The sequence below is a fragment of the Dermacentor andersoni genome, chromosome 6, assembly GCF_023375885.2.
Source record: "Dermacentor andersoni chromosome 6, qqDerAnde1_hic_scaffold, whole genome shotgun sequence".
NCBI classification, from domain to species: domain Eukaryota; kingdom Metazoa; phylum Arthropoda; class Arachnida; order Ixodida; family Ixodidae; genus Dermacentor; species Dermacentor andersoni.
The window spans coordinates 25,582,304-25,610,175 of record NC_092819.1 but is presented as its reverse complement, the minus strand read 5'-3'; the positions used below and the strand labels follow the sequence as shown (position 1 = coordinate 25,610,175).

General features: G+C 45.3%; 2 protein-coding genes across 2 annotated transcripts; one reads left to right on the top strand and one right to left on the bottom strand.

The window, feature by feature from the left end:
• Nucleotides 1-200: 200 nt before the first annotated feature.
• On the bottom strand, nt 201-21,473 carry stau (double-stranded RNA-binding protein Staufen). The gene is made up of 9 exons (XM_050170435.3): nt 21,286-21,473; nt 20,805-21,057; nt 17,832-18,093; nt 12,606-12,898; nt 11,629-11,916; nt 10,190-10,330; nt 4,688-5,072; nt 3,653-3,759; nt 201-446 (listed from the first exon to the last, which is right to left on the bottom strand). The coding sequence occupies exons 2-9, from the start codon at nt 21,045-21,047 to the stop codon at nt 219-221; spliced, it is 1,947 nt and encodes a 648-aa protein (XP_050026392.1). The 5' UTR covers nt 21,048-21,057; nt 21,286-21,473; the 3' UTR covers nt 201-218.
• A 159-nt stretch (nt 21,474-21,632) lies between these two features.
• On the top strand, nt 21,633-27,427 carry TrpRS-m (Tryptophanyl-tRNA synthetase, mitochondrial). The gene is made up of 7 exons (XM_050170486.3): nt 21,633-22,226; nt 22,299-22,380; nt 22,453-22,533; nt 22,770-22,852; nt 22,911-23,029; nt 24,569-24,807; nt 26,643-27,427. The coding sequence occupies exons 1-7, from the start codon at nt 21,883-21,885 to the stop codon at nt 26,907-26,909; spliced, it is 1,215 nt and encodes a 404-aa protein (XP_050026443.1). The 5' UTR covers nt 21,633-21,882; the 3' UTR covers nt 26,910-27,427.
• Nucleotides 27,428-27,872: the final 445 nt, after the last annotated feature.

The following is a 27,872-nucleotide window of genomic DNA, read 5'->3' as shown; positions in this document are numbered from 1 at the left end:
CCAAGGTATACTTTGTGGCGCAAAATACGAGGAAATTTAAACATCTACGTATACCTAGGAGATTTAAACATCCACGTTTTGGTTTTTCTTGACTTTGCACTATTGGTAACAATTGATAAATGCGTCACTTATATGACACAGCCTCTCAATCCATTGCCACTGGAACGCATGTTACACACACAAAAGATGACAAGGGAGGCTGGGGCAGCAGGCGGTGTTTATTGGCGCAGACGCAGCGGTGGCTCGGGTGTGTCCTTTGCCGGCGGTTGGCCCAGAGTGTCCAATCCTCGGTGTGCAAGTGTCCGTAACACCGCCAGTGCAGCCTCGTCGTGGGATGCCTCCAGTGAGGAGCCTGCGCCGTGGCTCACTTGTGGTGGGCTCGTGTTCAGTGTCACCAGCGACAGGAAGTCTTGCTTGTTTCCCTTGGGGAAGTCTGTGAATTGCACCTGCACCCACGCACAAAAGTGGAGCTCAGCAAGCATTTCTTGGCAACGCCAGTGGGATGAGCCACACAGAGTGCAGCAGATTTAAAGGACAACTGCAATGAAATTTAACTTGGGCTGAATTGGCTGTGGGTTGTACATGTACTACTGAAGCAATAATGGCAAAGATGCAGGGATGGTAATAGGCGAATGTTTTCTATACACTTTAAATAGCACTAAGTAGATGCAAGCACCTTGTAGTTAGCATAGGTGATGCAAATCACAGAAATAGCCTCCAAGATCTTCAGTGATACTGCCTAACCTAATACTGCCTAACCTAATATTGAGAACAGGCACCATGCCTGTTCTCAATATTTAGGTACTGCACCTTTTATATCGAGTGGTATTGGTCGCTGTCTTACTTTATGTTTTGGTATCTATAATTGGTCTTTTTTTTTAATGCTTTTCGGGACGCATTCACTTTCAATACTGCAGGGAGGCTGCTGTATATGCTATCTGAAATGAAGCTTCTTACGTGGTCCAAAATTTATTTGTAGTTGGCCTTTAAGGGGGATGCGGCAATAAAATGGTCAATTTGGTCAAACTTTCTCATGTCTTTATTAATTTTTAATGTAGTCCTTATACATTCCCTTATCTCAGGGCAAAATATTACGAAGAAATACACAGCCGAAGTTGAGAAAATTGTGGATTTTTGTGGATTAGTATAATGTTGGCATTCTTCCAGTTCTCTGGGACCCTTGAAGTCGATCGACAGTTCATATATCGATTGACAGTTCAGCTCGGCTGCTAGTTTTTCAAGCATGATGTCTCCTCCATCTTTGATTAAATTGACTGTTATTCCATCCTCACCTGCCGCCTTTCCTCATTTCATGCCTTGCAAGGCCCTTCTAACTTCATCGTTAGTTAAATAAGGAGCCTCTGTAACCTGTTCATTACTACTTTGAATGGAGGTATTGTGGCTGTTTTGGGTACTGTACAGGTCAGTATAGAATTCTTCTGCTGCTTTTACTATATCTTCAAGATTGCTGATGATATTACCCTGTCTATCTTTCAGTGCATGCATCTTGGTTTGTCTGATGTTTAGTTTCCTTCTCACTGTTTTCAGGCTGTGTCCACTTTTTACGGCTTCGTCAGTCTTTCTCACATTATAGTTTCGAATATCACTTATTTTCGCCTTGTTGATCAGTTTTGACAGTTCCGCAAATTCTATCTGATGAATGAAGTTGGACACTTTCATTCTTCTTCGTTTCTTTATTAGGTTCTCTGTTACTTGGGAGAGCTTACTGTACTACTGGCTGCCCTGGTGCCTTACCTCCCACTTCAATTGCTGCTTCTGAAGCCAGCCTAGTTACGGTTTCGTTCACTGCCTCTATGTCATCATCACTCTGTGCTAAGGCTGCATATTTGTTTGCAAGTGCCAACCTGAATTGATCTGCTTTTACCCTTACTGCGTCAAGGTTGGCCTGTTTCTCTTTGACCAATTTTACCCTTTCTCTCTTCAAACTGAGGTGAATCCTAGCCCTCACTAACTTATGATCACTGCACTTTACCCTACCTACTCCCCACATGTGTACGGGAGACTCCGAAACCAAGATGTTAGAACCACTGAGAAATACTATGTCGTGCCACCTGCCGCGATCAGCAAAACCTGTATACCGCGGATAATTCAAGCATGTTGTCAGGTGCGTAGGATCGTCTGGGCTGGAATTCTCCGACATAAAGTGACCTGACAGACCGCAGGGTTAGCTGACTGAGCCAGCGTGGATGCTCGGTTGCCACATTCAGAAGTTCGAATCCTCTTTTTCCCCTGAAGGTGGGAAATTCGAACTCACCTCCCCCACTACACTACATCTCTAGGCTTGGAGTGGCACCTGACACCGGCAAAAACACCGAGAGCAAATGATACTAATCCAGGCACTACCAAATCAGGAAGAACCACGAAGCTTCAACAAGACCCTCTCTCACCAGAACAGGAATTGGGCTCCCTGGTGCAGTATTCAGCCACTCCTTTCCAAATGACTCATTCAATTACCCAATGGCCCTCAGTTCCCAGCAGCTGCAGAGCATCTGACCAAGGCAGACAGGCCACCAATGGGAACTGAACCTTGCAACATTCAGCACCCGAACTCTATCGAGTGAAGCTAGCCTAGCAGGACTCTTTGAGGAACTATCAGGCATTGTCTGGGATATCATTGGTTTTAGTGAGGATAGAAGAACTGGCGAAGCTTATACAGTGCTGACAAATTGCCACGTTTTCTGCTATAGAGGACTACCAGATAAGAAGCAGTTCGAAGTAGGATTCCTAATCCGTAAGGACATAGCGGGCAACATTGACGAATTCTACAGCATTAATGAGAGGGTTACAGTAGTCGTAATAAAGCTGAATAGGGGGTACAGAATAAAGGTAGTACAAACTTACGCTCCAACCTCCAGTCACGATGATGAAGAAATAGAACAGTTTTATGAAGATCTTCAATTGGCAATGTGAAAAGTGCAAATTCAGTATTCTGTAGTCATGGCTGACTTCAATGCAAAAGTGGAGAAAAAGCAGACTGGTGAGCAAGCAATTGGCAACTGCGGCGTGGATTCCAGGAGCACTCGAGAAGAGATGTTGGTAGAATTCGCCGAAACGAATAAGCTGTGAATAATGAACACCTTCTTCAGGAAGCGCTGGAACAAAAGTGGACTTGGAAAAGCCCTAATGGTGAAATAAGAAATGAAATTGATTTCATACTTTCTGCCGATCCCAGCATAGTGCAGGATGTAGAAAAATATGGAACAATAACACAGCAAAGCAGCTACTGAAGCCAAAGCAACACAAATGCCCGATGGATTTGATTTGCTTGACTGCTTAGCATTAGTTACCGTTTGAAATGCTTGTTACACTGCTCCTGTTTGATATGGCCGTAATGGCCGATGAAGGTAGTTTGCAATTTCAGTTCCGGTTCCATTTAACTGGAGTTCACAAGAACAAGCTTTCCATTTACCTGAAATTTCTTGACATTGCGATTTTGGGCGGCCAACCAAAATTGGTACAAGTCGTTCAGTTTATTTGGCATGTCGTTTAAGCGAGTTCTGTTTATCCAGAGTCCAGTGTATTTACACTTGCAATTCATGGCCCATTTGCATTAGAGCAAGATATATCACACAGGCATATCAAAAAGTGTCTTTTTACTCAAACAGCAAGAAAGTGCAAGAGCGGAGCTGACCTGAAAGCCCAGAACCTCTGCGAGGTAGAGCAACTGTTGCTTGGGACGAACCGGAGCCGCCGCCACGGGAGCAGTCTGTCGGAGAGCTTCAGCCGTAGGGGACACACCTTACAAAACAAAAAGGATTAAATTGCCACAATTTGTTATGCTCCCATGAAGTGCAGCATATTCTTAACACTGCAGTAGGCACACTAAAGAAAAGACTTTGTGGTAAACATAAAAGAGAAAGCCATGAACTACTTCAGGCACTGACACTGCCCATAATTCATAACTTCTTTTGTTCAGTATATACTCTCGAAGAATTCAACAGAGGACTATGCCACACCACAGGTGCACATAATGCAGTAGTCAGCTTTCCAGTGAAGCAGGCACTACACTGCAGCCAGTTTGATCTGACTCGTTGCAGCATCAATGAAAAGCAAAGAATGAGAAAAGGACAGTCAAAACAAGCACATGTGAAGACTTATGCATGAAATAATGAGATTCAAATGGCACAATGGGCCACGGAGAGAGCAAGTTGCTCTGAGGAAGTACCACGCATTCCATTTCTTGGGTGATTTCACACAAAAGCAAAACCACCTTGTATCCAAAATTTTACTCAATTTCTACTTCTACTTTCTACTAATTTTACTAAACTTGGCATTGCCAGGAACACCACTAACATATTCATCAGCAATGGAAGACAACTGTCTGTTGAAAAAATTAAAATCCAAAACCACTCATGAGGGCAAGAGATTATGGCAGCATGATCATCTAGAACAGAACACACATCCCCTGAAAGTTCCACATCACAGTCTTTCTAAGTTTTATGATGCTGACCTTGAAGTGAATTAATGATTACACTATCACAATAGTAATTAAGTCAGCCTTGCAGAAAGAAGGAACTTGGTCAGCCAGAAAACAAGATGAAAGCTGCTTCATTTTGCTCTCTGAACAACTCTCAGTGATGCGATTGGCCAAAATACATAGTCGGACGAGTTCTTTTAACCACACCACCACCAGCAGCTACCTAAAGTGCACACTCATCATGCTTACCTTTGTCGAGCAGTTCTTTTGCTATTGCTGAGCTTGCCTGAAGGTCACCGGTTGATGCAAGGCGATTCCCCGTGCCGGTTCCAGCACCACCACTGGCCACACCACAACCAACGCCTGCTGGGCCCGCACCACCGGCCCCTTGGCTAGGCACGAGCAACAGGCCCGGCACAAGCTGGCGACCACCACGGGGGCTGAGGGGAGACATTATTCCACGGGCAGCAGCAGTGCTAGAAGCAGTGGCAGAAGGCAGCTGCTCTGTCCCATCCACTGTAGCCCCCGTCCCACCGCCGGCCTGGTTGGCAGCTGGTGGGCGCGAGTATCCCAGTCGCTGCAACATTGCTTCAGCTGCCAGTCGCTTGGCAGTCTTCTTGTTGGGACCCACGCCCTGAAAAGAATCAATGCCACCAGAGCACACACATTTACACGCACATTGCAGCTTTTTGGTCATGCTACTGTGGCCACAGCTCTCCTGCTAACTCACTACAGCTGAACTTCAATACAATGAATTTGCATCCAACACGAAAATACCTGCCACATACTGTTAAACCTCGATATAACGAAGTAAGTAAAACCGGCAATTTTCTTCGTTATATCTAAATTTCGTTGTATTAAATTCGACCTTTTACGCAAATAAGTACAGTCACCTATCGATTTTTCTTAGGCAGGAAGGCGCCGCAGAATTTTCCAAATTATCGGGTGATTGAAAAAGGCAAATTTGAATGAGAAAACAATTCATTTTGATGAATTTGGGATTTGGCGACGAATGATACGGTTTTATGCCACGTCGACGGCACGAATTAAGCGAAGCCAGCCATGCTTTCGCATGCACTCCACCCCCACGACTGATAGCACTGCCCACACTGGGACGACGCTATCATGAAAAGCGTCAGCAGTGGGGAGCGAATAATTCGTCTGCCTCTCGCTCCAACGGGCCACCAAGACTCGAGATTACACATCCTCCAATGCTAAATGTGCAGGAAGACAGCTTACATGATGACCCGCCATCTCGGCACGCCTACTCCTTGCACACGTGGTAGATTACCTCTAAAACAGGGCATGCGCTCAGCCGCACTTACAGCCATGTGCAACCACAGCCGAGATGCGTGCCAGAAATTGCAACGCATGCGAACTCCAGCCCCCCCTCATTCCGCCCCTCGCACGCGCTTGATCGCGTTACCACAATCGCTCCCCTCCCCTTCTTTCCCTTTGCTCACACGGGAAGGTGGCACTCACGAAGCCACCATCTTCCTTGTCTCACCCTCACACACTTTCACCCACACCTAAAGCACGAAGTGCGTGGGCATTCACTCCGTGCTGCCGGTGCTTTACATGATGGCGTCATCCCAATGCAAGCGACACTATCAGCCACAGGGGCAGAGTGGACACGACAGCATGGCTCGCTTCACTTCATACCGCCAATGTGAAGATACAGTTGGCATGGCATGAAACTATCTTTAGTTGCTGACTCTGAAATTCAACAAAATGAATTTTTTTTTTTCATTCAAGTTTGCTTTTTCCAATTGCCAAATAATTCAGGAACCTTTGCGGCCCCTTCTGTGCAAGAAAAATCCATTGCTGACTACTTATTTTGGAGCATAAAAGGCTGAATTTCAATACAGTGAAATTTTAATAGAACGAACCAAATTGCCAATTTTACCGACTTCATTATATCAAGGTTACTCCAACATTATATAGAAAACATTACTATTGGCATTAAAAACTAAATTCAACAAGCTGAATCGACTATATTTGAAAGCAGTACATCCACAGATGTGTTTTTGCTGATGACAAGGACTCCAAAGGATAGGAATGAGAAAACCTGTTTATGTGAAGTCAACTACACCTGGCATGCACACAGCTCGCAGACCTCAGATCTGTTAACACTACATGAGTGTGTGCCCAGCTGTACGTCCTTGCATCGAACCGACAGTCACCGACAGTAAGATTACGTGCCACATGTTCCATCCGTGGTTGGATGAAATGAGATGCTGCAGAGTGACAGTGTGATTCTTGAGTACACGCCAACTGTCACTAATAAACCATGCAGTGATACATTTTTTCTCGGCGCAGATGACACGTATTGAGCCATTATGCCTACTATGTCTAACAGTTTTCGACGAGCCCCGCGTTTTGGACGAAGGACACTTCCGAGGCTTGAGTAGCGTTTCAGTCGGCAGATGGCAGCACGTGTGCAGTGATTTCGGTCTTCTATTTATTTATTTATTTATTTATTTATTTATTCGGTATACCTGTACATCGCCTGCGCAGCATTATCGTAGAAGGGCTAAAATACAGGTGGTCACAATGGAAAAATATTCAGCAACATCAAAAGAATACATCAGTTAATGCAACATCTGGAGTGTGTTTTTCGTGCAGCAACCGGCATTTTCAAAATTATATCTGATGCCGACAATGTGTATTGCCGGCCTGTCTTCTGGAAAAAGGCATTTCTTCGTCTTCTTGTCCCAACACTAATGGTTCCGACACTGAGGTGTACATTGCTCCAGGAAGCGAAGACAAATGTGATGATGACTGAGGTCAGCAGCTCCTTGGACAAAGACAAAGAGGAAAGCTCATAGGAAGACGTTGCTAGGGCATGTCTGTGAAATAAATTGACGTGAACAGCATTCCACCAAAGCCTCCACTATTTCCTTTTTTTTTCTTTGTACTCTGTAAGAAGTTTACTATAAGCTCGCCAACTGAATTGTTATAATATAGTGAGTGTTTTCTAGAGGATTAGCTGGTTTTGATGATAATCGATTGAAGCAATTGGAAAGTGACTCTGAATAATCCCTTCTTTTGAGCTGCACCACACCCAGCCAATGCTCCCTTAGACAAATAACACACTGTCAGCCTGTGCAGCTAATGTGACAGAAAAATAAATTCTGTGTATATTCCTTCCATAATTTTTTTATTATGAGCACCTTGGTACTTTTTATAACAAAGATATTTACAATCAGCAATAAAAAATAAGGAATCTGGGTAAGAAATTTCATGATAAAACAAAATGGCTGATAACGTCGGTGGCTCTCAGTAAAGTGTGCAGTGAGCACTTATGGCATAAGTGATTTCCTCTATGCACTCGCTCGCAAACTTGTGCACCTGCACAACAACTGCTGTTCTCCTGCAGCAGAATCATTTCGAAGGCATCTGTTGTTTCTCTTTCCTTCTGTAGACTTCCAAAACTCTTTCTGTCCCTTATTATTCGAATTAAACGAATATTCAACAACTTTCAATAGTCCGAATATGAATCGAATACAGTTGCACCCACTCATAACGATCCCAGATATAGCGATCTATCGGTTTTAACAACCACATTTCAGTGCAATTACAATTTCCTGACCCTGCTTATAGCTGCTTCCAGCTATAACAAATGTCTTATAAATTGTCGTACTGTTACAACGAACGCTTCGAACCCGTTCATGGTAAAATAAGGCAAGCGTGAAGTGCCAAAGCGCCTAAGTGTGACCAACTAGGCGCACGGCAGCGCGCGCCCCTTTCCAGTCCTATTGCGACAATAATGTGGCCTTCGAGATGAGTGAGCAACTGCCGCGCACGGATTTCGGAAGCTGGAAGAACGTCATGCGCTTTCAAGACATTCCTCCAGAGAGCAGGTGCACAGCATAAACAGCATGGCACAGAGCATGCGCTGACAGTTGGGCTGGTGCGTGATCGGATGCCACAACAGTGTCGCTCTCGCTTTTGTGCAATTGTCCGTGTGGCAACACGTGCATTATGCCTACTTCAACGATTTGGGACGACCATGTATGTCCTTCCACCATACAAACAACGGCCACTCAAGCGTTCCTGTCAACGTGACCCAAGTCGGCAAGAACACTGCACCACGCACTTTTCCCACGCAATGTTGCAAAGGATCGGCGCTTTATCAGGGAATCCCGGTTCGGCAGCACTTCGTTTACGTGTTGCCGATTGCTGATAGCGGTTTACAGTGATGTTTTACCTTTCGAACACTGCATCTTTTTTCACCCGAAGCGGCAAAGGTAACGGAATTTTACAACTCTTGTCTAGCTGACGCAGTCGTGATGCTGAAACCACGCTGTCCAAGACCCTTACAGAATAACGGCATGCCACAGTAGGTTTCAAAGTTTACGCTTCGAGCCAATTAGAATGTTTCACTCTCATGTGCAGAATACAGTCATGTCCCGGTGGTAGCAAAATACAGTGGAACCCCGTTCATACGTTTTTCACCGGACCGAGGAAAAAAAACGTAACAGCCGGGAAAACGCAACAGTGAGGAAAGCTTCGAAAATGAATGAAAAAAGTGCAGCTTCAACTATAGACAATTTATTTCCACAGAGTGCGCTTAGAACTTAAAAAAGTCTAGAATGGTGGCTTGCTGTTTCTTTCACTCGCTAGAAATCACCACACGTTTCTCAATAGCCTGGAAGGCCGCATTGCTGTCAGCGTCGCTGTGAGGTGCGACGTACCTGCAGAGGAGGTCCAGAGCCGCGACGGCTTCTCCAAAGCTAGGATTTGGCAACTCCCCGGCATCATGCGGCTAGTGCTCCTCGTCGTCACCGAGCCACGGCAATGGCAACGGACGAAGGAATATCCGCGGGAAATTTCGCCCTCTTTGGCGCAATCATGCTAACGTGCTAACGATTGTTTAGTATTGCTGCGGAGCGCGCGCGTCCGAGCAGCCCGGTTGCACGCAGCACGGCGTGGTTTAGCGAGAAATGTAAACAAGAGAGGAGAGTTGGCCCGATAGGCGAAGCAACGCCATGAGCAACGCCAACTTCCGGCTTCCCTTTAGCTATAGCTTCACAAAGAGTGACGTCAGGGCCTCTCCTGAGTTTCCTTCCTCCGTGAGTCGACCCGTCCAACAAACCATGCGGGGACCGTAATCACAGTGATGATAGTGAGAGCATTTTTCACGAATGGCCACCTAGTGGCGGCCTCTCAAACTGGCGTGCGGCTTCTTGCAGCCAGTTCCATAGCCAAGCCCGGTCAAAACTCGTCAACAGTCAGAATGGCGGTTGAAGCGCGTTGCCTACTTTAGCCCAGGCGGGTTCGGGTTGCGACGCATCATGCGGGAACGTTTTCACAGCTACTACGTAACAGCGGGGTTCCTTATACATTGGATCCTATGGAAGCTATGCCGGGACCGGATGAAAACGGCGCAGCAGCCGGGAAAACGCAGCAGTGAGGAACGTAACAGCGGGGTTCTACTGTATTGCAGTGAAGCTGCCGTGGCTGGCAGCTATATACTGTTCTCGATTGCGCGTGCATCACGCATTTTCTTGTTTACGTGGGATCTGGCGGCTGGAAAACGTATCAGACGATCGCAGTTTGGCGCTGTACTGAATGTTAGTACCGCAACATCATGTTTTCCAGGAATGTATGAAGCGGTAAAAAATTAGCGTAACTCTATTGGGTCATTTTTTGTGTTCTCGATTGCGAACATTGGTACCGGGAAAACGTGTGTAACGGGAACGTATCAACGAGGTTCTACTGTGTAAGAATACAACTCGGTGGTCATACCTGGGCAGTGAGGTTTCCCAGCTTACACTGAAGAACAAACTCGCGCTGTCGAGGGTCCCCCCTTTCAGACACCAGTACGTAGGTGGGCTCCATTTCCTTCTTTGCCTGCTGGATCTGGATCAGCCGGGATATGGGGTTCACCTGCACACAGACAATAGCAAGGTCAGTCCACAAGTGCAGCACCAGTTTTGAGAATGACCTTCACACACACCTGCCAGAAAGCTTTATGCCTTCACAAGGTTCGCAGGGACTGACAACCAATTTTCATGATACCCATTTTTTTTAGTGCAGTGGAAACCTTACCATAAGTCAGACAGTTTAATTATGAAGTGGTAACGGAGAAAACACCGTGGAACAGTATTTATTAGAATTTCTCTATCTGCAGAGAGGATGCGGGCATTCACTGGACGCATGCTGAAAGCAGTGATAGGCAAGCGCAACAGTGATTATACGCCAGCATTAGTGGAAGGTAGATGACATGTGTAGCCATAGCTGTAAGAAAGTATTACAGTCAAACCTCGATATATCGAACACGGATATGTGGAATTAGTGCGCATATCGAACACTTTCTATATCACCTGGAAAATTGCATGCATTTTTTATTTTTTATATCGAACTGGGTCAGTCGTAGAATGGATAATATCGAACTCCGCCACCCCAGACCACGTGTGCTCTGTTGACAGGCGGTGAGCTTTCCAGCAACACCCTCAAGATAGCAGTGGTGGCAAGTCATGTGTTGGCCAACCATTTCACTAGTTCATTCGGTGATGCATGCACTTTTCCAGAACACTAAAAGTAGAAGACGTGTCTACCACCCCTTGCATGTATAACAATATTTCTTTTCAATAAGGCTTGGCAGGACAGTGGCACACAGTCTCCAATTTACACAGAAATGTGTTCTGTCACAACAGCAATAGCAGTGATGTTGACTCTAATGGTAGGCTGTTGTCAATGCAGCCATCAGGATTTTGTTTTGCATCTGGCTGTAATGTGCGGGAAGCCTTTCTTTTAAACCCATTTACTTGGAAATAACTGTGCACCCGGCACAGTAGCTCAGTGCCTATGCCATGCTGCTGAGCATGTGGCCACAGGCTTGATTCCCACCAGTAGCATCTGTATTCCAATGGGGGTGGAATGCAAGAACGCTCGTGCACTTACATTTAGGTGCGCATTGGAGAACATCAGATGGTCAAAATTAATGTAGAGCCCTCTACTATGGTGTCCTTCATAACCCCCTGCGCAGTACTGGGATGTTAAACCACATACTTATTAGAAATGGGCGTCTATGTACACAGCAAGTTTTCCTTGCTAAAAATATTATCTGTCTACTAACCCATTGACACACCGCACATAACACTAGCTGCGAGAAGATCGAGCTGCATTCTTGCAAATGCAGTGGCTGAAAACCGAGAGCCTGCGACCTCATGAAATGGACTCACCTCGCACGGTGGTGCTGCAGCCTGCTGGTCACGCACCAGGTTGCGGGCTCGCTTCTTAGGGGGCGCCCTGCGCTTCTGCAGCAGCACGCTGCCGGGGATGGTCGAAGTAACGGCCGATCCTGGGGGCGGCTCAATCGGCGGCAGCTTGCGCAGCTGCTCCAGCACTCCCTGGGCAGCCTCTTTCTTGGAGGCCTTCTTGCCATTGCCTTCCCCTTCGGCACTTATCTCACCCACTGTGCAGCGCGTCCGGAATGTGCGCATGTGTGGGGGGCCGCTCTCCTGCACCACCTGCAGGTGTACATTAGAGACGCACGCTTGCTCAAGACATGCGGTTCAGGACCTGATGCCACTGGCACCTATGGAAGGGGCACAATACCTGGTTACTCTTAAACGGGTACTGACATAAAAATTCCAGCTCTACATTACTGGTACATACCATAGCTTTACACTCATTGGTATCGTCTGCAAAGTATCAATAGCCAAATGTAGGTGAAAGCGCACTTTTATTTTTGAGTTCATATGAGTGACAGATCAGAAAGCGCAGCACCTGTCCATGTAGTAGTCATCAGCGCAAGTCCTATTTGTAAACAATGTTATGTCTCAAGTTTTTGGCAATTGATTTTGGTGACACGCAACATCATTCGCTTGTTTCATTGTACGTAAGAACTTGCAGCACTGTTTGCATCGGGGGGTCTTTCACTGACAGCACACAAAGCGTACGTGCAGACTTCTTACCATTTAAAAATTACAAGGTTGCCAGTGCCGTTGCCGATAGCAGCAAAGCTGGTGGCAACAACCTGTGACAATTTGTCTACAACACTTTTTTTTTTTTTGCTGCATTGGTGTGATTGTCAAAGGGAATTATCATAAAATTACAGTATGTTCTATAGTAAGTCCAGTAGTCCCTCAGTAACGACATGGGATGGGCAAGGAAAGCATGAGCCATTAATATTAGCTGCTCTAGTTTCTCACGTTACCTGGAAGACGACCGACAGCCCACGCTTGAGGGCCAGTTCATGCACCAGGCTGACAGGAGACTTGAGCTCATCACTGGCTTCATCTGCATCTGCAGCTGCACCTGGTGTAGGCTGTGGGGGTGTTGGCCGCAAGGGCAGGTTCCTCAACTGGGCCAGGGCCTGCTGTGCCGCCGCATGGCGCGCTGCCTGCTCTGTGGGGCCCTCGCCATGGAAACGACGCGGCCCCACATCTAGCGTCGCACAGTAGCCACCCGGTGCAGCATTCATGTGCCGATAGTGTGGCGAGTAAAGACCTGCATTGTGCAAGCAATATGGTGAGACCAGTTGATTTTCGAACCCTTCGGACATATCTAAACAAGAAGATTGGACAGAAGTCATTAGAGGATGATAGTCAAAATCAAGCAATAGCTTTTTATTTTAGTAGCTTATTTTAGTAGAATCGCTGAGATATGCTGCTTGGGACACTTGTTGGTTATCTCTACTGATTACTGCCGACGCGTGTGGTTGCTGTGCCCTTGCAGTTTTCCTGATCAGCCCATTTTACAAATCACGTAAAAACATTTGCAAGGATGGATATTGTGCACTAGTTTTGGAATCAGCCCGCCATATCACCGCTTTTGATTACTATCTTCAGGATCGGCTGAGTTTACTTGGCCAGGCATTTACTCAGAAAGGCAACTTCCACGTAAAGTGGGGAAAAACCTAAAGAAAGCTTTTCATTAAAAAGCAATTGCAGTCAATGACCAAATTTCTGGATGCCCAATGATTTGGACGTCATCGCAGCTCTGCCCCATACCCGACAGAGCCAATGTGTAAGAACGTCAGAAATTTTGAATGCTGAAACCCATCACCATTCATTTTCCAGACTTTTTCCTGTGACCACAGATCCGAAACAGCATTAAAGCCATCACCATCCCTATCCTAATCATCCCATAGCCTCAAATCAGCACTCTCACGTACGTACCAATCCACTGACAGCCGCAGTCACCACCACAGCAACAGATGCTTTGATGTTCACTACCACACTTCCTGCTGTTCGGTGCTGTGTTTATTTATTGAAAGAATTCACGCATGCGAACGAGAACTGTAGCTGCCCACCACAGCAGCTTCCTTGCCGGCGTTGCATGAAAATGCCGACACACACTCAGTTTCCTATTCCAGAACCAGCAAATGTCACGTGTCACTTTCACCGCTATCACCGCCAGCCCTGTTGTAATAAGCATCTTCACCTATCTGTGTCACAGTGCTCATGATTTAGTGCTATTAGAAGCCCGCTGAATGCTTTTAATAGACGATAACCCAAATGCACCTCCATTTCCTACTGCAGGTGGCACAAAGTGAGTGTCATGTTTCGATCTAGTGGCATCGTATTCTGGCAAAGCCCACCAGCTCGATTTCATTTCGGAAACACTATGCAACAGAAAAACAAGTCGCTCTTGGCCTCACCAGCTTGATGCACGTTGGCGTTTTGTGTTGCAACAATTTGCGGCAAATGAGCATGTCAAAACTTACCATTAAAATGCCCCGCCCAAAGATACTAACCCAAGTCGAATATGAGGAGCGCAAAGAAAAAAATCGGGCGTTAAATGTACACTTTACACTGGTGTCCAGCAACAAGAGCTGCACAAAATCAGAAGCTTGATGCACTCAGCCAGCACTTACAAAACACTGATAAGGTGAGCAATTGCTAAGAACATGCGAGCAGGACGCAAGGATAAAATCCTAACTAAATAGAATAAATATCCTAACTTTATTGTGCATGTACAGCAGCTTATGGTGGCCATGGTTATGTACCGCAAGCCACACACCCAGCTATTCGAGCTTCATACCGGCACAACAGTACACGACACTCAACCAAGGTGCAGTGTGTGGTTTACAAGTGTGCAGGACTCAGCAGCAGGGTTTAATGTGCCGTGTAAGGCCACAGTAGTTGGTTTTATGCCATCAGATTACAGCCTTCTCTGCCCGAAATTATCAGTAAATCTTCAATTGGAGCTAAAATTGTTCTTACCACCATGTCTCAGAAACCTTTATGTCGTTACACGACACTGTAAATGCATTGAACTTCTACGAGAATTTCGAAGAGAATTACGATTACTTCATTATGATTCATTTGGTTATAATTAGGTTTGGCTGTATGTTCAGCTCCACTCAATATGAGCTGCAATGCAGTGCTCATGGTCGAAGAGGCTCCGAGGCTGCACGGCAATGCTGACATACAAAAAATTGGAGGCCTAAACACCATTCCAATTACTGGTCATTAAACCACTTTTTCGTTGTGACTATGTATTTCTTGACAGCTTCAAGACTTACTCTCGTATTCATAAATGCATCTTAATTTGAAGCCCATGCTTGACTTGATTTAAATTACTCCTGTCGTGAACGCACCCAAAGAAACGCAATGAGCGTCTTGGGCGCGTTCGCACCAGGTGTCATTTATTTCAAGTCAAGCATGAGCTTCAAGTTAAGTTTCATTTTTGAATACGGGGGTTAGTGCAGAAGGCATTTCCAACATTTCCTGCACTCATGAAAGAGGTAACGCAGGTTTCATGCAGGAGGGGCCAAGCTAGCTCTGCAGGAGCCCTAATATTCCCAGGAAAGCTTTCTTAAAGAAGGGCCTTAAAATTCGCTTCCTCTGCACGTCTACTCGCTTACCCCTTTGACACTTTCTCAGAGACCTGCACACACTCCTCTGTACAAGCGCTATGTATTCTCCCTTGAACAAGAGAGGTTGGCTTTTCTGCAATGCTCTATTACCTAGTGGCTGGGCCCACCAAATTTTCGAAAAACAAAGTGGTAATTTTGTTTTTGTCACATCTTCATTCCAAAGAAGAGCAAAAATTCCAAACACAAGGTAAAAGAAGTTGCCTGAGCATAAAAGATATTGTATTCACTCTCAGGACAAACTTGCACTCCCTCTGTCAAGGCAGATTTTTTATACTGTTGTCAAACAATTTTATGGGCAGAGAACAAAGTACGCTGATGTCAAAGTATGGAATGATGTTCCTACAGGGTTTAAACAAAACTTACACAATTAAAATTTATTTCGCACCAATGGCATCATAACAGCATCTAAATTCTTTATACGTACAGTAATACCGCACCCCCTTAAACAGTAGTTTCGTTTTAAAAGTAGTAAAGTGAAATCCCCGACTCAGCGACCATTTAAGATAATATGTTTTGTATCCGGATAAACAGTACCAGCTTATTGCGTACGTATTGGTTAACATGCAGTGTTTCCACTCTTCGTCGCGCAATCATGGCGGTGCATCATCCCCATCAGGTGGCCCTGCAGGACAACAAGCCTCAGAGATCAGAACAATGGCCTCCAAGCGCCCTGTGCGTTTGCGCGTGAAGCCACATCAACATCAACATCATTTCGGCGCCATGCCAGAGAGTGTTCTGGCGCCTTGCAAGGTAGGACTCGCGTCATGCTGGAGCTCGGATAAAAAACACCAAGTTTTTCAGCATAGAAGAAAAATTGGACATTGTTTGTGCTATCGAACGTGGCATGACGAAGTCGGCGCTTCTATGCGACTTGAATCTATTGTTGACTAAGGTGTGTGGCATTTAGAATGCAAGGAAGTTGCTCGGCAGCACTGCTGCGACCATGAAGAGATGTTGGCTACAAGGTTCGACTTTTTGCCATTGTTGCCTGTTGTTGCAGAAGTGTCGCCTAACAACGGTGATGAGGACGACACGGAAGTCAACAGCACGGGCGATTCAGGCCCGACAGTGGCAGAAGGTGCGCGTTACATCAGCCTCATGAACGCAATCGTCGCGATGAGAACAGAAACCCACAATGAAAAAGGTGCCTCGCGACTTCTGCAATGCTACCGCACCTGTGCATGGAGAATTTGCAACACCAACGAGCAATCTGCTATGCGAATATTTGCTGAGAAGAGGGGGCTGGCTGAAAAGCTGGCTTGCAGCTTCAGTAAGTTTGAGGCCGCTGTCGTCACTGCTAGGCTGCCGAGGCATCAAACAAAGATAACATTTTTGTCACGTGAAGTGAATAAATACTGCATGTTTTTGCCCTTTCATCGCACTATCTCTGATTCTGTCTTTGACAGGTAAGTGGGCGATCTCATGCTATTTAGGTTAAGCAGTACTACCATTTAGTGCGTACTTCTTGCGAGCTCAGGCCAACTACGGTTGAATGAAGTTTCACCGTACGCTTCTTGTAGATGTGCTTTGCATATGTTGTATCTTGGATCTGCATGTACACACATACTTATATAGAAGTGTTTATCATTATAAAAATGTGTTGCATACATTTTACAGGTGTTGCTAGGATATGTCAATAGAAACTGAGTGTTTTGTTTGCTATCTGCTCTTCGAAAGTTTTGGAAAGTGCCTGTTATTAAATGCTACATTTGCAGATTTTTTTTAAATTCATGTTTTACCTACTTTGATAATGCCAATTGCACTGTTTTGAATTGCTGTTTTCACATTCTATGTTTCACATTGGATCCATAATTAGCCTGCATTCAAACATGTATACACAAGCACCAATAAATTCATTATATTCATGTTGCTCATGACTGTACATGCAGTGGGAAAACCCTATGCAACAGCATGGACGAGTGCTGTCAGTTTTAGAGGTTCATGCTTCACCAGAAGCAGGAGCTGTCAACATTATTCATTGCCATATTAGCCATCGTTCTGAATTTAGGCCAGACATACGCAACTTGTCCAACACCTTTATTCCATCAACAGAAGCTGGCTTTGCGCATCATCACTTTTTCCTCAGTGAACCATTTTAGTAGCGCTCTTCTTCGGGGACTATGAATGATATGCTAACACAAGACATGCAAGCAGCGGCAAACTTGAAGTCCCTGCTTGAACATATACGATGAGTTACCATTTGGCTTACCCTTTAAAATAAAACTTGCAACAAACTTCAATGTAATTTGCATGCACTACTTCATCTCTAACGAAGCATTGTTTTGACCTGTTTACTCTGTTTTAGTCATAAAATTTTTGCACTTCCTTTACTTGAGTTGCATTATGTGGTTGTTCGTGTTGTACAAAAAACTGTTTACTAATTAGTTTTATGTATAGCCATTGTTTGTATTTCTTACTAGTAGCGCCTAGTGCAGCTATTGCCAGTCATTACTTGTATTTAACTGGTCACTAGCCATGTAGGCTGGTGGCTCAAATATCTTTTAACTCTTCGTAATTGTGTAATGTTTTCTTTGACCGATTGACAGAAAGTGGACTTACAGGGGCCTCGTGGTGAGTGGCACATGCCCTGGAAGTTGAGCGGAGGCATGTAAGCCCTGCGGGGTAGTTCTACCACACGGTATGTGGCCAGCTCGCCCCTCTTCATGGCTAGCGCATTCAGCTCCACCGTGGGTGTCAGGGGCCCCTGAGCACGGTGTGGGGCCCGGGACACCGGCCGTGCCAGGGATGTCTCATCCAGGGCCCGTTGCGCTGCTGCATGCTGCGCCCGCTTGATGCTCGATCCCGTTGCCTGGTACTCCTCCTGGTGTTTAAGCAGAACCACATGTTCTAAGGCTAGTAGCGATGACACTGCCAAACATGCGAGTTAGGTTAGCTGGCATTTGCCCCCCTCGCATACGACTAAAGCAAGCGCTTTAGCAGAAATAGTGGGGCAAACAAGGAAAGCCTCAACCTAGAGCCAAATTTTTAACATGGGGACTTATTTTCCATCTTGTAGAAATGTTGGAGCTCTGGGCAGAGGCTTCCCTTGTTTGCCCACCATTCATTTCAAGTTTCCATCCACTTGTGACACTCCATCCTATTTAGATTTCAGTTCATTCCTTAGTCATTTAAAAAGCTAGCGCTAGACTATGCCTTCATCCTGATGCACCCAGGGAACAACAAGGTGACTGGAGACATTTGCCAGCTCATAACACCTCCACAAAACATTGCCGCACAGCAAAACACACATGCCAATGAAGATACTCGTCACTCTGTCGCACCTACTCCATGCAGTGGAGCGAAATATCCTCCTCCAATCGCCCTCCACATGATGCCAACTGGATGGGCGAGCCCTCCTCCTTCTCCTTTCTGAGAAAACACAGCCGGCTCTTGTTATTGACTGGGTAACATGAGCCATGCCCTTAGCTGCACTGCACGGAATTAGTGAGACAGAGTATAGAAGCAGTGGCCCACAACAACATATAGCCTACAAACAAATACTTGAACTATGTAGGAAGCTAGCCAAGCAAGGCCCAGGCAGAATTCCAAGCAACATGTGAAAACTGACTTGTGAAAAGCTAAAACTAAATACTACAAAAAGGACAGCACATCACAGGTGGGCTATGAAGCAGTTCTCAACAAACCAAACCACCTTCAGCTGCTCTCTCAGTCTCCACCTTTGTAAGTCTTTCACTGGCACTCGTGTGAATTTTGTGGCATTCTGCTTGTGCCCAAATGCACACCAGTGGCATTTCACTAATGTTCCTAAGTCACTTCACAAAACAAACGGTTCACTAGAACATAGACTGAGGTACATCACCTTCTTATTATCTAGCTAAATGTATTTGCCATTTTGGCAACACAGAAGGACCAACAGCCCTACGCTACAGGTTTGAAAAGAATGCCACACTCTTTTAATACCTGAACTTCCAGTTTACCCCAACACTGCCTCCCAACGATCAAGCAGACAGTAAGCCTGCATAACACAGCCAACGAAGCTTAATAGTTTGAATGTCAGGTATATTCATACCGTTGTATAGCAGAGCCTACTCTTCTTAAACTATAATTTAAAGGGGAAAAATGCAAATACAAACGTGTTTTTGAAGACTACAGTCATGGACTACGCTAGAACTACCAACTAAGGTAACTCAAATAAAGATTCACCTTTCACTTCAGCTGCTAAGTAATCATCACGACATAGCCCTTTTGTCATTATTTCATAAATACGCCCACCACACTAACAAACGCTCCCTACACCTAGAAACGCCATCACACAGATTATACAATCATCTTAGCTTCATGCGCATCTATGGTAAAACAGAAGCATTTAATTCGTCTGCAATTCCCCATGCCATTCGGCTCTGGAACAGCCTCCTCGACAACATAGTTGCGGAAACTGACCGTGAAAAATTTAGGCACTCACTCAACTCGCTTAACCCTTGTTAACCATTGATATCACACTCACTGTTCTATGTTATTTTTCCTACCTTTTTCTTGCACTGTAATACGTTTGTTACAAACTTATAGAGCTCTTTTTTAGTGTACTCATATACAGCATTATGTAGCTAATGTGTTTCTCTACTTTTAGGCTGTGCACTTGGTTGGTGTTGTTTTTATTATTACTATTATTATTGTTACTAGATTGCATGTACTTGCTTGATTCTATGCCCCCCTTACTCAATCCTCATGTAGGGGCCTTGTAAGGTTTTTGACAAATAAATTTAAAAAAATATTAGGCACAATAATGCTTAACAGCCAATAATAGCTAGCAAATTATTCCTGAATGCATGTTACAAGAGTTTATGAGAACAGGAACCTGGACATCAGACTATAATCACTGAAGTACTGGCATTCGACATCATACGAGTGTCTCTTCCTTCTTTGAATAAAGAGACTCAAGTAGAAGAGTCGTAAAGAGTCATGAGTCAACTCACACCTGACTCAGCTGTTAAAAAAGCTGTATTGGGCTAGTTTGTTATCTGTTTCGTGTGTTACATAGTGCTGTCCGCAAGACACCCAGCTCAAAATATCTACTCGGTATAAGCTAACTCTCATTAATTTTCTACACAGGGACTCATCATGTAAATAACTGGAAGGCAATACAGTTCGAAAAAGCCTGGGCCAAATTAATTCTGCATGTGCGCATATTTTCGATTGGCACCACTGAAAGTATCCATCAAGACATTTAGTTTTTTGGTCTAAATTCTATTCACGACACGACTATGAAACTGAACAACCTGTCTCGCACATAACCTTTCTCTTTCAACACTAAATTCCACGATTCCTAGAGCAAAAAAAAAAAAAAAACAACAGGAGTTGGTTAATCAGTCTCTCTAAAAGCAATACACATTTCCGAGGCTTTGGAATGTCTAGGAAATGCAGATGTAGGCCACCCTTTCACGTCACGTGCAATGCGTGACGTTTGGCGTAACTTCAAGTTACACCTGCGCAGCATTCTTGAAACCGTGCCAAGCTAACGCGAGCACGCGCGAAGAACGGAAGCGGTTCCACGCAGGGTCCGCGAGTGCTCACGTGGCCCGCGAGGCGCAGCACTACGGTGAAGCTTTTCTTGTGCGGCGGCCCCGATTCGTCGACGAGCCTGTACTGGAGTCCGACTTTGTTGAAGCGGGCCAGCTCGTTGACCAGGCACATGGGCGTCTTCTTCTCTTTATTGTTTGCCACGGCCGTAGTGGGCTGCTCCCCGTTGCAGGAAGGCGGCGACGAGCCTTCCTGCTCCGCTGGAGCGCACTCGCCGCTCGGACCCGAGCTCAGCATGCTGCGGCCACTGCGTGTGAAAAGTGCGGCGCCGCGTCAAGTCACGCATTTTTGCGAGCCGCGCCCGCGCACGCACGCGCGGCTTTACACGCGCGCTCTCATCTTCGCCACCTTTCGACAGCGCGTCCTTGCGCGAGCATGCAGCGCGTGCGAACGAGGCACGACTCGTGTGGCACGGCCACCTCCCCGGAGGCAGGCATCCCGCGCTCGGGGGTGACGAGACACGCTCGCTACTCACGATCAAAGCAGCAACTGGGACACTGCAGTCCAGGCGGTGAATGCCATTTTAAGCCCCGATTTAGTCGGAGCTCAAAAACAGACCACTAAACGTTGGCAAACAGTGAAGAAAATTTTGGTGCGCCGCCGGCGACTCAGCCCTACACGCTGCTCATTACGGTAGTTGGCCGCAGAGCCGCAGCCGTCCCCCTGCCGGCTCTAGCTGGCTCGAGCTCTCAAAATTTAACGCTTAAATAATCGCTTGTGATGCCAGCGCTCAATTCTGCCTGGTAGGGGAGTGTCGCAACGTTTAAGGCACCTGCTGGATGTACTAGTTCAGTAACAATGCGCTACGTAATAGGCCACTACAAAGATTTGAAGGGAGAACTTTGTCATACCTCTACTGGGAGCTTAGTTCTGCTGGCGCTACTGGTTTCGGTTTTCATTGATTTTCATATAACGGTGTACCGGAGCTGCAGGAGCCTTTGGTTGGTGCACGATGACCTTACTACTGTGTTGTGCCCGTGAAGTATTGTGATCAAAGCTTCGTGGTATACTGTGTGATCACTCTGGGATATCCCTTTGGTTTGACCTGCTGTACTACAAGACGATCGGGAAAATGCTGATCGCAAACACCTCAGCCACGTGCTGGTTATGCTCTCGCCTTGCCTCCAGGAGTTTTCGAGTTAATCTGTGCTGCGATCGTCTTATTTTCAGAGGTTTCGTGACTGCAGACCAAAAACAACAGTCCTCGACTTCCTCTAAGCGTAAAGGACACCAGTCGGTGACTTTCCCCAACAGAGTTTTCTCCGGAATCCAACCTAGCGGTGTGCCTCATCTGGGCAACTATTTTGGTGCTATTCAAAAGTGGAAGACGCTGCAGGACTCGGGGAGTGATTGTGTATTCAGCGTAGTAGACTTGCATTCCATCACGAAGCCACACTATGATCCCAACAAGCTAAGGTAAGCGCGCGTGAAACTCCCCCAAACCGGTCCGCTTCGACAGCCGCATCATAGCTGATTTTGACTCAACAGGGAGAACATAGAGCTCATGACAGCCAGCCTCCTTGCATGCGGAATTGACCCTGAAAGATGTACGCTGTTTTTGCAGTCGCAGGTGAGCTATTGTGGAGAACAAAAAATAAGTGTACGTTAGCTGTTATTGTGTAGCGTCGTTCTTTCTCCACAGGTTCCAGAGCACGCCGAGCTTTCGTGGATCCTCGGATGTTTGCTCACCACGGCTAGATTGCAGCATTTACCACAACTCAAGGTACAGTGTTGAAGTTAAAATATTGGAGACAAATGTCACTACGAGTTCCCTTGTATACTTGTAAAATAGTCGGAGCAAAGAGAGAGAAAGAGATATTTAAGGAATCGCTATACAAATTTATTTGAACTCGCCGTAACGTCTTCACACATCCTAAGCATGTCGAATGGCATTCCCGAACTCTACTAAAGCTACTCCATAACTGAGCGGCATTTCTTGTATTGCTACATCTTGCGCAGGACAAGACCGCTGGTATGAAGGAAACACCCTTGGGGTTGTACCTCTACCCCGTGCTTCAGAGTGCAGATGTGTTGTTGTACAAGTAAGTGCGAGCATCAGAGATGGCTGTTCCTGGTCGTAAGCTAGGCTTCTCTACGCAGGGCAACGCAGGTGCCTGTGGGAAATGACCAGTTGCCTCACATCTTCCTAGTACAAGACACGGCTGAGCTCTTTAACAAGCGCTTCGGTCTGGTCTTTCCAAGGCCTGAGCCCCTTCTAGGCAAGTATGCACCAGTTCCCACCTCAACTGACGGACGTCAGTCTCCCACAGCATGTTTACTAATAGTAACTCTGCAAGCCTGTTGCAAAACTTCATTAAATAAGTCTGTCTGTATATCTGTATGCGGAGTGTTACTTTAAGGTAGTACTCTGAATGGTTTAAGGTAGTAGCTTGAATGCATTAAGGTATTCAGGTAGTGTTGCCTGAAAGATTTTCAGCTTAATTTCTGCAGAACTGTTTTTGATTTCATCAATCAAGTTAGGAAAGTCATTCCTTGCTATGACATATACTTACATTAGGGGACGTCAGACATGTCATTTATGCCAGATAGAATGTGGAGTTAGCCGCAACCACTATTGATCCTTTGTTGAGAATATGTAATGAGACATGCTGGGTGAGGAATTTGGCTAACTGAATAGGTGATGCGTAAGGACAGTCATCTAATGACGCACCTCCTTCAAGAATGTATTGTACCACTCTAGCATCTCTCTTGCAACCATGGGTAACAAGTTTTCCGTTGCGATTATCACTGCCCCGTTGCCCAGATCTTCACGTATGCCTGTGTTCAAATGGCGTCTTGCCCTACAGTTGCATGCATAGGAAGATGCTCAAAACTTCCACCTCTTCTCTTGTATGCTGTGGTTTCTCCTTAGCAGTCATTTAAGTGTTGTAGAGCTTGCCATTCTGCTCCTTTCTATCATTCATTTTTTCTTTGGTTCAATCAGCCATCCTTTACTTTGTTGCTTTATCAAATGAAGTGAAGCAGCAATAAACAATACACACACCATTATAATGAAAAATAAAAGCAAAGTTTGACATTTCGAGGCTCCTTGTCACAATAACAACGAAAATGCACAGTTCTTGCTTATATATTAGGAAGATGGCGCAATGAGCATGTGTAGGTATCTGGTAGATTGCCCTATGTCCTGTTTATCACATGTGGCATCTTGATGTAGAATTATTCAAGCAGTAAACGTGTAGATAGGGAATTTTTCTCTGGCAACGATAGCAGTTGTGTTGCAGTTGATTATGAGGTCTGTCTTTTCATGATGCTCAACCAGTGCATTCAATGCTGTGTTTGCTTTCGCCACGTGGTACTGGTACTGCTTATTTATTTTCATAAATATTACCAGATTCACCGATGTAGGTTACATCTCAGTCTTTACAAGGAATCTTGTAAATAACACCTGGATAAAGGTCACGCTCAATGGGGTCTTTCATGCGCACTAGCTGGCCACGAAGCTTTCGGGAAGGAACACGAGCCATCCATAGCTCATAGTTATTAAATATTCTAGCCAGTGCTTCACCTATGCCATACACATGTGGGATAGCATTGCGTTTTTTTCTTCTTGGGAGCCACTTGGCAGACAGGATTAAATGAAGCGAAATCTAGCTGCCATATTAGTTTGGTGAATTCAGGAGGTCAAAATTGATAATATAGCCCCAACAAGACATGATGAAAGCCGTGTTCACAATTGATGGGAGATTGCTGCAGTGTCTGGATGCCACAGTTCAGTTGGAACATTTTTATCCTGCCAGTGTCCGGGGAGGCTGGTCGCCTGCGCCATCTCCGGGACCCGACCAAGAAGATGAGCAAATCCAGCGACGACCCTCGCAGCTATGTGGCATTGGATGACCCTCCCGAGGCAGTGCGCAAAAAGATCAAAAAGGCACTCACCGACTGCATTTCGAAAGTCACCTACGAGCCAGAGTCTCGGCCAGCTGTTGCCAACCTGGTGGCATTGCACAGTTTACTCACTGGCCTGAGTCCCGAAGAGGTGATTATTATTATTATTATTATTATTATTATCATCATCATCATCATCATCATCAGTTGCCAGGGTCATCTAGCCAGTAAGACACCATATTGTATGCAGTGCACACAAGAGGCAGCAGATAACACTCAGTGCTTATTTGCAACTGCATTTTGTGTTGAAGAAACAAAATGCTTTAGCAACCCACGAGCATTACTTCATGCAAGTTTATCAAGGCATGTGACATCAGAAAAGGTTAAGACAAGATAATGTTAAGTGACACTGATCTCTCCCTCATGCTGCTTGAAGCTGTAGTCAAGCAATACCATAGTCAAGCTTATTCTGTTAATATATGCATTTTAAGGCACGGTTGTACACCCTCCATCTCCTTTGTTTGTTATATGTGGTGCTAATTAGTTGTGTATACAGTTGACTTCCGTTAATTCTACCCTGACGGGACTGACAAAGTTGATCGAATTAAACAAGATGCAAAAGAATACGTCAGAACACCACTGATACATTTGACGATATCTTCCCGAGTCTAACATGCCCCCGAATCAAAAACATGCGCCCACTTTTCATGTGGCCAAAGCAGAAAACTAACGTAGGAAGAACATTAAATCTCCTAAGCAAAGTAGAAATCTAACGCACACCCAATTTCATTTTATTTTTTTCTTCTTTATTTAGGATGCGGCCAGTTTCCAAAAGTCAGCTTTGCCGCATGATTTTTAATGTCAGCTTCGCTATAATACAGCTCTGTGATGTGGTAAAGCATACGACTGCTGCAAAGGCGGTTTGGGTTTCATATCCGATTGTGCCGTGCAGGCAATTTCCGCCCAAATTTTGTTGGAAAACAAAAGGCACGCGTTGGAATTGGGTAAATACCGTAACCAGACATTGTGAGCTACCGTTATTGCTTGAAAATCTTCCTCGGGTCGAAAATAAGCGTTCTCGAGAAGAGATGATGTGTGTTCAACGCATTCACTGTTCTCTAAGTTCTGCCGAGGCAGACGCTGGTACTAAAGTCGTTGTTCGTGGGGTCACCATAGGGAACTTGAAAACGGGGATACCAGCAAAGCAAAAAGGACGCGCACACAAGGAAAAGGCATTAGACACGGATGGACACTGGTGTCTAACACTTTTTTCTTGTGTGCGCATCCTTTGTGTTTCGCTGGCACCCCCATATTCAAGTTCACCAACTGACCCAAGAGCTTGCGCTAAGTCACCATGGGGTCGGGCGCATGTTTGCCGAGTGGTCAAGTTAGAACTATCCGGCGCATGCCAATTTTAGGATCAAAATAAAGAATATTTGGGCTCATAAAAATGCATGGGCACCGGCCGAGACCTTCTGTCGGAATTGAATTAACAGCAATTGACTGAGTGGAAGTCTACTGTATCATGTTGCAATGGAATGTGAACTTGAGAAAACAAGCTAGTAAGCAGATTTCCCTTTCCCAGTTGGCCACTGTGTCAATCACTGGGGTGATTCGTTCATAGAGACTTATGGTACCCTCGACAAATCGCACTGGGGCACCTTGGGGCAATGATGATTGGAGTTGAATTAACGGAAGTCTAGTGTATATTTTAATTTGCAATGAAAGATTCAGTTGCAACAACACTGCATATTTTGTTTACTTCCTTCTCATGCTTGTGTGCGTACTCCTTGTTGACTTTAAGGAGTTGCCACAACATAAGCAGACTTTGGAAGTCGTCACTGTATCCTCTTGTGTACAGGGAGTGCTACATAGTGTGATTCCAGTGTGTCATGTGATGTGTACACCAATCATAGCTTCAACAACTCTAAGACATGCACACATTGTTGTGGCTGCCTGTTTCATCATCTGTGCACATCCGTACAGGTGTGCCGGCAAGCAGAAGGCCTCGACACAGGACAGTTCAAACAAGTAGTTGCCGATGCAGCTGTGTCCTTTCTGGAACCAATACAGGAGCGAATGCAGGAGCACCTGTCGGATCGTGCCCGCTTGTGGCACATTCTGGATGAAGGTTCGAGAAGAGCACGCCAAATTGCCATTCGGACAATGAATGAAGTGCACAGAGCATCTGGCATGGCCCCCCTCCGTGTCACAGACAGTGCCAAATCTTTGGCACAGACTGCAAGCTGTTAGACACCTTCAAGAGGCAGTGCTTGAGTACAGCGTACTCTTCTCTGTACAGTATGCAGAGGTTTCTTTGTCAACTCTGTGTGCTGATTCATTTTATTATTTAGTTTTGTTACACATTATAAAGATGGGCTCTTGAAATTCATACACATAGTGTGCCTTGCTGCAGTAAAGATGTTTGATGTCTCACGAAACACTCATACAGTGTCCCCTTCATTTTGCCGAAGATCTGAACACATTTGTTGCAGTTCTGTGAGCAGATGCCAAAAAGAAAACCCCTCTAAAGGGAGACTAAAAAAGGAACAGCACATCAGCCTCATCTGGTAAAGTATTCCTTCAAAACTCTATATTCGTTTATTTCACAGGAAAAGGTTCACTACCACTGGAGATGTAAGTAGGCTAAAGTTGCTATTCTTGTATTTCGTGCCGAACTCATAGTGCTGGTGTGTCGATGTGTTGTCAAGAGTTTGAAAATATTTCCACAGTTGGACTGTTTCTGTGCATTAAATGTTCTCTAAATCTGCTATGTTCAATATAGTCCTCCTTTAGTGACAAATGAAAGCTTAGTTCTGAGCAGACTCTGTCAAAGTCCATGACATAGTGGTGCAGCATGTTGGTGGCATTGCAATCCATCTTTATTGTGTGTTGTTCCTGTCTTTTAGCCTTCACTTGTACCAAGATTGACTTGGTATTCTATGTGGGCACTGTACCAGTTCAATTTAATTTCTCCTTTTTTTTTTTAGTACATTTAGAAGAATTTGTAGCAGCAGATATTTTTACAATATGAAAGAGCATAAACAGGAGCAGAAGCTAATCAAAGTGAGGCCAACTTCACCAACTAGCCCAACAAGAAGCACTCCTATGAAGTGGAATGACTGAAAGGACTACACTAATGCCATTCTAAGGTAGATCAAAGGTCTAAACACAAAGACATGCGTAGATTTAAATGGTGATTTCTAACGTGCAGTT